Below are 14,072 nucleotides of genomic sequence, written 5' to 3'. Positions count from 1 at the left end.
CTGGCGGAGGGGGTGGGGGCCGCGGCGCTGCCCTCGCGGGGTGGGGTGTGTGTGTGTGTGTGTGTGTGTTGGAGGGGGAGAATGAACCGCTTGCGTCCCTCCGCCTCCTCCGGCAGCTGCTGACGACTCCCCGGCCTAGCCTGCTGCGGGCCCAACGCCGCGCCACCGGCCATGGTGCCCAACGAGGAGAACCAGCTCGTCCCCAAAGAGGTGGGGCCCGAGCGGCGGGGTCGCTCAGCGTGTGTGGGGGAGCGTGAGAGCTCCTGCCAAGGAAGCCTCGGGCGGGGGCGTAAGTGGAGGGGGAGGTGCGGCGGGCAGGCCCCGCTCCGAGTCGGGCCTGGGGTGTGGAGTGGGGGGTCGGCCCGGGGAGGTGTGCGGCGGCGCCTTTTTTTGCGAGTGGTGGCAGGAAGGAAATCCCCGTCCAAGTGAGAGTGTGTAGGTCCCTATGAGGGGAACTGCGGTGTGGGGGTGAAGTTGGGTCTTTGCAATGTTGGGGGGGTTGTGAAAGGCACCTGTTGATGTCATTGCATGTGGCAAGTATCAGAGGGGTAGCCGTTGTATCCACAAAAACAATGAGGAGTCCGGTGGGTACCTTAAAGACTAACAGATTTATTTGGGCATAAACTTCCCTGGGTAAAATCCCCATTTCTTCACTTCTTCTGTGGGAAGAAGAGGGCCCCCAGTATGTATTGCGGTCTGTGAGAGCCTGGGGAAGAGGCCCTGGTTTTTCTAAGGTTATGGGGAAGGCCTATCCTATGAGAGGTCTGAGGGGGAGCTGCCTGGCTTGAGGTGTGTGTGAAGGAGGAAGAGGTGAAGCCTGAGTAGTGAGATCCCAGGGCTCTCTTGCAGGAAGAGAGAGCGGTTAAAGGATGTCTGTGTGGTGGTTCCAGGGACCTTGGGGTGTTGGATGGGCAGGTAGGAGAAGCTTCATGCCTATGTGAAGTTATCTGGGGACCCTTAGCTGGGATGTAGGAAGAGAAATTGTCCATATGACAACTGGGAGGAGAGCAGGCCCCTGTCCCTGGTGTTTGAAGGAGCTGGGTTAGTGGGAGGGCACCAGGGAGGGATTCAATCTGAGAGTTTTGGGGAGGGGAAAGCCATCTGAGTGAAGAAGGCCTATGTCTATGAGGTTTGGAGAGGCTAGGCCCAGGTATGGAATTTGGGGAGGGAAAGGTATACCCTTCCCTGTGTGGTTCTTTGAGGATGGTGGGAAAGGGCAGGAATGTTTGTGGTGGGCTGGGGGTGTAATAAGAGAATTGATTTGGTAGCTGATTCTATTCCTGTTTGCACAAAAAGGCTGCTGTCTCTCTCCAGCAATGGGAAGGGAGGGAAAAGGTTTGCCCCTTATCCCTAGTCTCTTACAAACAGCAAAGTGGAGGAGAACTGAGCCTCCGCCCCATCCTTTTGTGCTGATGCTTCTCATGTAAATCACATGTATCAAAAATACTGCTCAAGATTGAGAGAGGGGGAGTGTAGGTTTTAAGTGATGGACAAAGTGATAATAATCATCTGTTAAGGCAATTAATAATATACAAGGTTTTCAGCCATTTTTTTTGAGAACTGTGAGGATCTGACAGATAAATTAATAGGCTCAGTTAATTTTTAAAATGATTTTACATTTCAGTTAAACTGTTCTAACTCTTATTGTTACTTTGTTCTCCCACTCAGATTTGCTTATTTTCTCCATCTGTTCTGTCTTGTTATGTATCTAGATTGTAAGCTCTTTGGGGCAAGGCTTGTCGTCCTATTACTGGTTTGTACAGTGCTTGGCATTTCGAGACCATGATTCCTGAGAACTATAGTACAAATAATCCTGAATTTTATAGAAATGTTAGATATGAGAGAGTCTGTGGGGCACTGCTGTATAATTGAAGGAAATAAGGTAATGGGAAGCTGTATTTCAGAGGCAAATATTTCTAAAACTTAAAAATAAAATGTTTGGTTTAAAAAACAAACAAAAACCGCCACCACAGGACAGGAGGGGATATACCCAGTATAGGTGGATGAAAACTAGGAGATAAAGGAGACTGAGGGTATTTCTACATCTAAAATTTTGCAGCGCTGGTTGTTACAGCTGTATTAGTACAGCTGTATAGGGCCAGCGCTGCAGAGTGGCCACACTTACAGCAACCAGCGCTGCAAGTGGTGTTAGATGTGGCCATACTGCAGCGCTGTTGGGCGGCTTCAAGGGGGGTTCGGGGAACGCGAGAGCAAACCGGGGAAGGAGACCAGCTTCGCCGCGGTTTGCTCTCGCGTTCCCCGAACCCCCCTGCAAACCGCAGGGAAGGAGACCTGCTTGCACGGAGGTTCGGGGAACACGAGAGCAAACCGGGGAAGGAGACCTGCTTGCACGGGGGTTCGGGGAACGCGAGAGCAAACCGGGGAAGGAGACCAGCTTCGCCGCGGTTTGCTCTCGCGTTCCCCGAACCACCCTGCAAACCGCAGGGAAGGAGATCTGCTTGCTCGGGGTTCGGGGAACGCGAGAGCAAACCGGGGAAGGAGACCAGCTTGATTACCAGAGGCTTCCTCAGGTATGTTGGGATACCTGCTTATTCCACGGAGGTCAAGAAAAGCGCTGGTAAGTGTCTACACTTGAGCGCTGGATCCTCTACACCCAAGACAAAACGGGAGTACGGCCAGCGCTGCGAACAGGGAGTTGCAGCGCTGGTGATGCCCTGCAGATGTGTACACCTCCTAAATTGCAGCGCTGTAACCCCCTCACCAGCGGTGCAACTTTGTGATGTAGACAAGCCCTGACAGAAAAAGCCTGTGGCACTTGTGGTGGGTAACTGGAATAGATAGGGATGATTAACAGAAGAATCTAGCTATGGCTGTTCCTCTAATTTTTATGGAGAGAGAGAGAGAGAGTGTGAGTGTGTGCGCATGCACGCGTGCGCTTCAAACCCAACAGGTAGGGTTAGGTGTGTGTGGGAGATACACACACATCTGTTGGGTTTAAAATGTATTTAGAATATGTGTGCTTCAGATGTGTCTGCTCAGTTTAATTTCTCCCCCCCCCCCCCTCTTTGGTATGAAAGAAGTAAAGGGAACAGATAGAGGAAGATAACTGTTTTAAAAGAATTAATGATGTGATGTCCTGTACAGTTGTCATGGATTTGGATATCTTGAAGAAAACTTCATGACATTTGTAAATGATGTATGTTGATAATCTCCTTGTAAATTACAGATTTGGGTGTGATTCTTCTCAGATTCTCTTCTAAGTTACACCTCACTACTTTTTGTAAGTAAACAGTGGAAAACCACTGTGAATGATGTAAACATTGACAATTTACTCTGTAATGAAGTAAACTGTTTTGTGATTTTTTTGTAAGCTGAATTCATTTTTCTTTGTAATGCAAATATGAGACATACAAAATAGTTGTTTTGATGAGAGAGAAACAGATTGAGAGGGTGTCTTAACCCTTCAAGATCTCTACTTCTGTTACAAATAACACACACAATATTGGCATTTTCTGTTGTACTTTTCTAACTTTACAGTGTGCCCTTTGCTTGAATTAGGGTGTGTGGAAGATTAACAAATCTCTTACTGCAGCATTCATGAGCTACACCTGTTGGATTCAATAATAGTCTCATAAAGGGAACACTGTTTTGAGAGAGGTGTGGATGAGCTGTGTTCTCCAGGGTCCCTGTTGAAAATAAGATCTTTCCCTTGGTCCCTTGATTTTGCTGTGTGACTCCTGCATTATTGTACTTCCACAAGTAGAAGATGCTGTCAGCCTTTTTGGAGTTCCAGTTCTGCTGCTTATTAGGTGGAGGTGTCACTGTTTTCTTTCCACCTTCCAAAGGACTGAGTGACACTTTTTTTTTTTTCTTTTTTTGCAGCGCATGCTGCCTGCCTCTGGAAATTAGAGTGGGATTTGAACCAGGGTCTCTTGAAAGACAATACAAGAACCATGTTGTTTTACTTAATACCACTTCTGTTTGCTTGGGATAAAAATGGCAAGATCACATTTAAAATGTCACTTTCCTTGGCTAGTTGGCTGAAGGTGTGGATGTAAAAGCCCTAAATGATATGGGTCACAGCTACAAGATTGGAGACTGCCTCTTTGCTCATGTGATACCATGGTAGTTGAGGTGGTCTAGGGTGTTTGAATTATAAATGATTCTTGCTTTAAGTGGGAAGCTGTTAATGGCAATGTATTTTCAGTTAAGGGTCCTCAGTTCTAGAATGCCTTTTTTCCTTCTGGCTTGACAGAAGCTGGGTTTGCCTTCCAAGGCACACTATACAATGGTTATTGGTTTTCAGAGGCTTTTGTGTAGGGAACATGGGTTTGGAGTTTGTATATGTGGGAGAATTTAGTCCCTGTGGGCTCAGAGGGCTTTATTAATGTTAATCCTATCTGAATTTGTTAACTATTTTATAAAACTGTTTTACTTTTGTGTAGGGCATCTGATAGGTACAATTTACTTATCTAAAATAAATGTGATTTAAGATTTTGCTTTTATCTGCCTCTTTTTGCTTTATTACCTACTAGCTGTTTGCAGTGCTGGTATTGGGCTTTGGGTTCAGGATCGCCTTTAGCCGAAAAGTATGCTACGGAATTCTAACTACCCCAAAGCAGTGCTTATAGAAACTGTGGTGTTTTTTAATTGAGCTTTTTATGTTCTTCCAAGTTCTAAATTAATAGTTTGAGGACCAAATTTAGTTGTTGAAAGGGCTGACAGTTAAACACTTTTTTGTTCCAGCTGTTAAGGGGTGAGTGATACAGCCTATATCCCAGGAGACTGGAAGCTACTTACTCTGTACACTGTGTGAGTCAGTGGTTATGTTCAAGTGTAGCTGCATATAGAAACATATTTACTGTGCTGCAAACAAGCTACTTATAGCTTTTTTGATATTGATCACATAAAATTTAGCAAGGATTCAGTGGTATACCATTAACTTGGGGACTTCTTATAGAGCTGTAGTTGCCACATTGTGATCTATGGAGCAATTTGCCCAGAGAGTTGTTTGGGTATATGATATTGGTTGCTTATTTTTCACCTGCTAAATTGCAATTAAAATGCATTATTACATCCTAATGTTTCTTTCCCACGTAAGCAATTTCTGTCGCTACTACAGGGTGTCATTTAATTTGCAGGGTGTGGGAGGAGGGAGACTACTGTATGTGGAAACTTAAACTTGAACTGTCCAAAGTACACTTGTCAGTATAAAGTGTATGTACTTTATACTTGCTGTCATTAAATCAATGGTGGGAGTGTGTGAGACTCTGCTGCTTTGCAACCATCTGAAGTGAATCCTCTCAGTCCAAATCTGGATTAAATGACATATTTCCATCTTGTAGATGAGCCTGTGCTTCAAGGTGGAACAGATATTGGTACACAGATGGCTTCTTTGCACTGCAAAGGGCATGTATGAGCTATTATAGCTCCTCACTGTAGTGGCATTGGAGGCACTGACTGAGTGTGTGGGACTTTCAGTGTCCCTGTTGGTGACGATTCTTTTGGGACAGTTGGAAGATTTCATGACCGCTTGAAATGAATGCTAGTTCAGCTCATAAAGCTGGCCATACTCTTGTTTCAGTGGTTGGACTGAAATTGAAGATGGGGCAAGGGCTGGTAATACAAATTGCTGGCGATGGCAATTGAGATATTGTGAAGGTGTAACATCCTTCTGTTTTCTTGTTTCAGGAAAGCTGCTGATTTTATTCTTTTATAATTGTACTTTTAGTCATTTTAAAGGTTCCAGAATAGAGGATTTTGAAATTACTGGGAAATGGAAATAAATGCATGGAAGAGTTCTTTTCTGGGTTCTTTCTGTTAGGCTTGTCTGAATGTTGAATTGTTAGTTTCTACATAGCGAACACAATTCTTTCATTTTTTTTTAAATAAAATGTTCACTTCTATTCTCCCTTGAGCAAACAAATGACATTCTTGGTGGGGAGGTCACCCTAATGTCTGATCTGTTCCTGAGAAAATTACCCATCTGGAGAAATAGGATTTCTGTAACTATGTGTATGTTAAAACCAACAGTGCTTTATCAAGTTCAGTGTGCACATGAGATCATAAGCATTTTTGCAATATTTTTAAAGAGGAAATAATTAAAATATATTAAAATGTAGTTAATGTTGCTTCTGTAAAATCTTAGTTTTATTCCCTCCTCCATTTCTGTTGTGTTCTAATCCAGAATGCTAACATATATAGGTGTGACAAAAAAGTAGTGAAACTTACTACTCCATTGTTAAAGTGGATGATCTCATCTCCAGTTAAAAACAAAACAAATTAGTCTGTTTTTGCTACTGGACGCTGTTAGCTCCTTCATTATAACAGCTAGAAGAGTTTTCCATTACAGTGATCTGAGCAATATTATGTTGTGTATCCCAGTGAATAGAGGGCTGGAGTGAGACTCTAGACCTGCCACTGGCCTGCTGGGTGACCTTTGGCAAGTCACTTCCTCTGTTTCCCTATCTGTAAAATGGACATAATGATACTGCTCTCCTTTGTAAAGTGTTTTGAGACCTATTGAGGAAAAGTGCTACATAAGAGCTAGATAATTATTTATTTGCCACTGAAACTAGGCCTCTCCACAGTACCAATTTTACACTATTAATTTTCTTTACATGGTGTATATTGGGTATCACGGATCCTAGCAAGTGCCCCTTCGTGGCCACCTGCTAGGAGTGATGTGAGGGAACTCCAAACCTCTGTCCTATGGATTCTTAAGGGTGTTTTAAGATGATTTAGCCTAAATGGGGTCAAGCCATTGCCTCAATCTCAGCATCCCTAGGCACACTCTCAGGGCTCAGATCCCTTATCTGGCACCCACTTTCCAAGTGTTGGAAACTGCTGTGCATTTGCCTAGCCCCTCTGAGTGAAAGCACTGCCCCTTCAGACTCCCCAGGTCTTAAACACATCTCTCTCCTGGAACTCTACCCCAAAAGATGTTAAACTTCTGGTTTACAGTTTAACTACCTCTGAGATATGAAGCAGTTGACAAGACACACATTTTGTTCAGACTATTACCTTTATGCTCTTTACTTAACAGATTATGTACAGGAGAGTACAAATCATACTAAACAATAGAGCATCCTAAACACAATGTTTCTCACTAGCTCATCCTTCCTTTAGGAGTCCTTTGGTGGGGGGATCTATATTTGTTCTGTCAGAAAGTCGGGGTCCCTGCCTCCTTGCCTACCCTGCTCCTGCAGCAGCCTCACTCATCTTAGTCTGGTGCAAAATGGTTCTCCTGGCACTTTTATAGGTCTCCTGCTGAGGTCTCCTGCTTCTTTTGTTCTGCCTTTTGGTAATTTTCCATTACACCCGAGCCCACCTACCTTCAGGCAAGAGGAGAAAGTGTTTTCTCCCATGCAGAGCAAACATATTGTCCCAAGGTGTTCTACTCTGAATATATGATAATTGAGTCTGATTGCTCAGCACTGTCTGTGGCCTGACAGAGACATGATACAATCTGGCTAGCTCATGGGGGACTCGTATACATATAGGCTTTCCATGACACAGTAATTTCATGATTATAGTTTTATAAAATTATCCAAAATTCAGAAGTGGTACAGAAAAAACCCACCAATACATCACATTTCTCCCCCTTTTAAAAAAAAATAAAATAAAGTAGGGATATATAATAGGTACCCTAGTTATGTTCTGAAATCTCACTTCTAGGCAGAGCATCTGCTTTTCTACTTATTAACTTGAACTTCATAGATTGTCAGTAAGCAATTCCAATTATCATGCCAAAATATAGTTTAATAATATTGTTATAGACAAGTTACCATGTTTGCATCCATTAAAGGAGAGATTATTCCCCAATCTTCCTCAGGTTTAGTTACATTTCAGCAGACCACCCTGAAATCATAAAGGGGCACCATTTCCCGTCCTTAACAGTTTCACTCCCCCTAGAAGTTGCTTCACATCCATTTGAGGCTTTTCCTACTCTCTCCCATGTATCATGGATTTGACAGCACTTAGGTACCCACTGTCTCCCTCATTCCAGGGGAGCTCTGACACACATCATCTTTGGCTGTGCCTCTTGTTCCCTTTGCCTGCAGAGTCTTGAATCATCGCACCTGTTTCCTGCATCTCTGTTTCCTTACTCACAGTGGAGTTCTGTCCCCCTGCATCTTTTCATTGTACTGGTGTCCTCGCTGTACTGGTATCTCATCACTCCCAGCAGCATTCTTGGCTATTCAGCACTGACTCATTTTCCCCACTGATCGTAGGCAGTAATCTTGCCCCCTCGTCTGTGGTAGCCTGGGACTTCCTAATGGTCTGTGAAGATGTAAAGGACCTTGAGCCAGGCAGGAGAAGGAATTCTGCTTACCTTGACTTATTACGTGGGGAACAAAAGGCAGTGGAGTGTGTGTTTGTGGGGTTAATACTCCTCCCTTAAAGAAGCCGAGGTTAGGCCATTGGAGTCCCTGGGCCCTAAACTCCAAGAGGGTGGGACAGAAAAAGGAATTTGGCTGTGGGGGAAGGATTGAAGAGTTTCCCTTGCTTGACTCTTCTGCTGTTTAAAAGCAGTCAGAGATACCTCACAGGGAAGCAGCCCTACCTTATTTCTCCCCTTTTTGCTCTGAAGAATTGGTGCTTGTAGTATTTCCAGGATGTGTGGGGAAGCTCAACCCATTATAGGGGCAGCCAGTCCCTTGAAGGAGAAAGGTAAACCATACATATTTCCTAGAAACTGGAGTAGGAGGACCAGGTCTCAGGTTTACATCCAAAGGTTTGAGGGTAAGAAGGAGGGTGTGAGAGCTCAGCCCCATATTTTTCAAAGCTGTTCCACTTTGGATAAATAATAAGAGTGATTGGAGTAAGGGGGCTGGACCCACCTCCCATGTAAGTGTCCTAACCACCAGGCTATATATATGCATTTTCAGTCTTTCTCTCAGACCCAATGACTATTTAATCATGTGTACAAAGTGGGGTAGAGTCCTGGGGGTGATTAGGGATGGGGGTCTCTGGAGGAGGTAGTCAGGGAATGAGGAACGGGGGGGAAGGGCAAAGCAAGTTTGATAGAATGTGGTCTCACCTATAATGTAGTGAGATTTTTTTTATCTCCCGAGAACTGTTATATCGGGGTAGAGGTATATATAGAAAACGAAATCTAAGGTTGCTGTGTCATCAGAAGTTAAATGTTTGTGCCATCCTGTTCATGTTTTTTATCAGTTGTTAAAATGTCCCAAATTCTAAGAAACCAGCTTGAAATTCCTGGTGCAGATGTCTCCAGGCATAATCAAATGCATAATGTTTATCAACAAGTGAATTACTAATTTAGCAGTTTTTTAAAGAAAGAGCTAAAAAAAAGTCTTCTGTTTTGTCTTGCTGCTCTTCTGAGAATTTTTCTAATTGAACATATCTGAATGTATGACTTAAAATTAAAATATTGCAGGTGTAACAATGAGTGACTTTTTTCAACTATTAACTACAATAACAGATTGGAGAAGAAATATTTTCTTTATTGCGTATTTTAGCTACATTTAGTGTATAGCTACTTTCACTGCTCTCTTATTTGAATGGGTAGTCTTGTATAATAACAGGAGAAAAAATAATTTTTAAACGTAAGAAGAATTCTGGTAAAATTGGTAGTGGTCTACCAGAAACTACATTAAAATTATTTTTTATCTAAGAGTAAAATTTTCAAAACACTTAAGTGAGTTAGACACTTAAGTAACTTGTAGCACTTTTTCAAAGTGACTTAAGTGCTTTGGAAAATTTTGCCCATGATCTCAGATTGACAGGCCTGTTAAAAAACTTAGGACTGGTAGATGTGCAATAGTTCATCTGAGTTAGAGGTTCCTTTGATTAATTGTAACTGGATGTTTAAGGATGTGCAAACACCACCTCTGTGTCACTGTCTGAGTCACCACTTGTCAACAGGAGCCCTCTACTGAGGCGGAGGGAGAAGGGTTATGCTGTATGCATGTGCACGTTTAGCATTTATTTATCTTTGTGTCACTTAGAGATGTGTTTCAAAGCAGAGGCTTTGTTAAATAGCACGATAGGTTAAAAACAAACGGGGGATTCTGTACTAGCTAAATTAATAGATAGCTAGAAGTAGTTTGGAGTGTGTGTGTGTGGTTTTTATTTATTTATTTTGAGAACAGTGGTGAAGCTAAAACTAGTTAAAATGAAAGATGAAATAGCAACTGCATTATCAAAAAATATTTTTAAAATTTCCTGGTCTATAATCCAGAACTATTGTAGTAATACTCTGTAGAATATCAAAGTATTTCCTCATAAATGTTCTTTCTTAAAAATATCTGTGCAGGATTTTCACTTCTAGGTACCAGGATTTAAGGGTATTTTGCCTTCTAAGGGTTGTAGTAGCAGGAGCACAAGCCACATCTTCTGCGGTGATTGTGCACTATCCCTAAGCTTAACTGCTGCTGTTTGAACATTCCAGTCAGTACCTTCTTGTCTGCTGTCATCAATGAACCTCCATGCAGGAACAGCACAACTGCAGCTAGCTACTCCAGCTTGTCTTAACCTATGCTGGTAGGGCAGGATAATCTTTTATTTGTAGCTTTCCCTGCTTTCTAGTCAGGTCTGTTTTCTTTTTTGTGGCTGCTAGAGCAGAAACACTGATGAATTGCCAGCCTCCATGGACCTTGGAGAAACTTTGATTTCATGGTCAGTCTTCACGTATTTGTATTTTTGGGTCAGTGACTCAACACACTGTTGCTTCATAATCTGTCTCAGGGCCTCTATTCCTATTCATTTCCAAGTTTCATGATTTGCATAGTTTTCATGCTTTCTTCCCCCCACCCCGAATGTCTGTTTCCTGATTCTTCAGGCGGAAGAGAGACTACTCAGCTTTGAACAATGTCAGCATGGCAGAAAGATGATAATGGAGGAGCATGTTCACTGCATCTGTAACTGGAAGATGGGCACACGGTGTGAGGGTGATATCTTATGCTTAGGCAACACCATAAGTGTAATTACGTCAGGGAAATGCTTCCATTTCTATGTTGAGACAAGCGTAGAGACGCCACTAAGTCTTTTACATTTAGTGCAGCCTCATGCCAAATGAGAAATCTTTGAATTATAAGGCTGAGTCACCTTTGATCACTGAATGCTAGGACACTCTGGTACTGCCTACATTGGCACAGACCCAACTTCCCTCTAGGCCAGTGGGGTACCTTTATCACTGAAGTATTTTTGGTTGTGTCCTTCCAGCACCCCTTTTGACTTCAGCTGAGCTGATGAGGCATTGTTTCCTTATAAGAGGGTGAGCCTGCTACTGGCAAAGTAATCACATCAAAGTCTTACCACTCTACATTCGGGTCAGTGAGACTGATCTTGAGAGACTTTGTGGTAGTGTATATGTTCACAGATCTTTCCATGTCCGTCTTAGTCATCTCAGAGGCTGCAATATTGTCTTTGTTTACTTCAGGCCCTATTTTGAAACCTACTGGTGCTGTTTATACAGTTGGAGTGTTTTGCCCCAAGATCAAAACCTGTGCTCTGGCACTTTGCTTGGTTGGCTTTTGAGGCCAAATGTGATACTATGGCTTTCAGATGGTACCCATTTATGAAGGTACCAGAGCCAAAATCAAGAAACCTCTAGGTTGGGAATCTTCATTCAATATCGTTTCTGTGCGCTTGAACTCTGTTTTTCTGTTGTCTAGCAATGGTGTGGCAAACACCTTACATAACTGCTTCTGCCTTTAAAGTGGTCAAGAAAGTATACCCTTCTGAGGATGCCTTTCTGTCTCACACCTCCAGTATGGTGATTGAGGCAGTGATAACAAGAGGAAAGACTGGACAAACACAAACTATTTGTGGCCATGATTTATTTGGATTAAGGGTACTATTTTGCAGCAGCAGCCCTTCAGTTTGTGGAGTAATATTCTTTCATGGACGAAGAATCACTCAAACTCTTCTTTTGAGACTCTTTCCAAGGATAAATACTGAAAAAAATAGTGCATGATGTGGACATGTGTGGTGCAAACAGGTCCCTTTATTTGTCCCATCCAAAAATACCTCGCTTGAGTGTTAAAATAAAAAAATTAATTTCAGATGGGTTCATTGGACATCTTTCAACTAGTCGTGAAATAGACACAAGTCTCTGCAACCCCTTTGTCATCAGAGTCATGGGGAGCTTGATGCTTTCAAAATCTGGATTAAAAAGGCCCACATTCATATTAATATAGTTCTGACAAAACTTACAAAAATGTCTTTTTAGCCAGGTCATATTGCTGATGGAAATGAACAGCTCACAAAGTGTGACAGAAGTTTATGCTCCCCTGTGACTGATCCACCTAATACCAAGTTTGACAAGGATAAGGTGGTGCTATGGTCTCATATCTGAGATTCTTAGCCGGTACAGTGACAGTTCTACTTAATAAGCCTGCTATCTATGTTCTCTCCTGAGTATGCATGTGGGTATGGAAAGGCCTTTCTCTGGCTTAAGAGGTCTTTGAAATGTTAGTTGGAGGAGATTAGAACTCCTTGAAGTCTATCAATATCTTTGTTTCATTTGAAGACAATTTGCTGTGTAGCGTGATCACTAAAAGAGCCATGTTTAAGTGAGCCACTTCTGATGAGTGGTGTTGGTGGCTCACTCCTCTGCTATTACTCTTGCCTGTAAGAGCCATAAAACCTTAAGAGCTTAGATATTGCCACCTGTTTTCTGCTAAGTTGCTCAGACCAGAAATGAGAATTCTGCAAGATATCTTAAGAGAAACAGAATAACAATTTAAGTAACTTCTTCCTTGTTGCATGATTTGGCAATGACTACTGTTCTTACTGGTCTGCTTTGAAAATATAGCTATGGATTTCTTTCATTGTGGATGAGCAGTTTCACTTTTCCCCACTTCTAGTGCTTATGTACTAGCATGTGGCTGTCGTGTTTTGAGTTGCAAATATGTGAGAATGTTTACATTTTTTTTATTTCTGTGTTTTTTAAATAGACTTATTAGGCTTTTGGAAAACAATTAAATTATTTAATATGACTTAGGGGCTCAATTCTCCGTACTCACATATGCAAAATTGCTGTTAACTTCACTTGGGTGGTTTTTTGAGATTCTGATTGCAGTATTGAACAATGAATCACTGAAATTTCCCTTCAAAATTACTTGGAAAAGTAGTTGGGAAAGACTTTTGCTGCATTACAGAGTAAACATGAAATACTTTTTACAAAATGATATATGCTGTATTGAGGATTAGAGCATTAAGAGAAATTTTAGATAAAACGAATTGTAATACCTGTTTGTTATACTCTACAAGAGCATTCTTGAAGTTATATTTGAGTGCCTTTTTTCATACAGTAAAATCTGTCTGTGGATTGGAAACTTTCATTTTATAGCTTGATCAGATGATCCTTCTAATCTAGTTTTGGCATTACTTTGTAGTCTGGTCTCCAAATATGCTGCTGTTCACCTACATACTGCTCTTCTTCCTGTTACCAAACTTGTCCAGTACGGGCATGAATACACCCTCTTTGTTTATATTTACTTTTAGAAATCAGAGGTCATCAAGTCCAGCCCCCTGCACTGAGGTGGAACCAAGTAAACTTCATCATCCTGCGTTGGTATCTGTCCAACCTGTTCTTAAAAACCTCTCAACAATTTTGTTGAATGAATTCAGTGCCCTGAAAGCTTCTTTTTTCTTTGTGACTATTAAAGAGCTTCAATATTTGCTGTCTTAATTTTATTTTAATTATGGAGTATTTTGTAGAAGATAAATATACAGTATATTAAAGGTGTCTGATTTAACTCTGTTTATCCTTTGGCTTAAAAAAAGAAAAAGAAAAAGAAAAAATGTATTCCACTCAGGTGTGCACACATAGCGCACCAGAACTGGAGAAATTTGCCTCACAATACCTGTAGGAGTGACGCTCACACCATTTGCCTCATAGCCCCTCCACTGGCTATCTAAGGGCAGCAGCACCCTGTCTGCCTCAATTCCTTCTCACTGCCTGCTGCTACAGTTGCAGCACTCTTAATAGTGTTTCTTCGCCTTGCCCCTTTTTTCTGTCTTTGAGAACTTGTAAATAGTTTAGTTGTTTATTAGTAGTATCTTAGGTTGGTTAGTTAGGTATTTAGCTGTAGTTTCCTGGTGGAATTTCTTCACCAGGATTTAAACATTGCACCACA

The 14,072-nt window shown here is 42.0% G+C and overlaps 1 protein-coding gene across 4 annotated transcripts in view; it reads left to right on the top strand.

The window, feature by feature from the left end:
• Positions 1 to 75: 75 nt before the first annotated feature.
• Positions 76 to 14,072, top strand: part of USP47 (ubiquitin specific peptidase 47) — a 98,257-nt gene continuing 84,260 nt past the window's right edge. For 3 of the 4 annotated variants that reach the window (XM_030560352.1, XM_030560350.1, XM_030560349.1), the window contains exon 1: positions 76 to 210. In XM_030560352.1, coding sequence (XP_030416212.1) covers positions 172 to 210 — 39 coding nt within the window. In that variant the 5' untranslated portion in view covers positions 76 to 171. Of the gene's footprint in view, positions 211 to 3,187; positions 3,242 to 14,072 lie in introns of all 4 variants that reach the window. The other variant, XM_030560351.1, reaches the window with a different exon arrangement.

This window comes from Gopherus evgoodei, chromosome 4, assembly GCF_007399415.2.
Source record: "Gopherus evgoodei ecotype Sinaloan lineage chromosome 4, rGopEvg1_v1.p, whole genome shotgun sequence".
Taxonomy (NCBI): Eukaryota; Metazoa; Chordata; order Testudines; family Testudinidae; genus Gopherus; species Gopherus evgoodei.
This window is presented reverse-complemented; position numbering and strand designations above follow the sequence as displayed.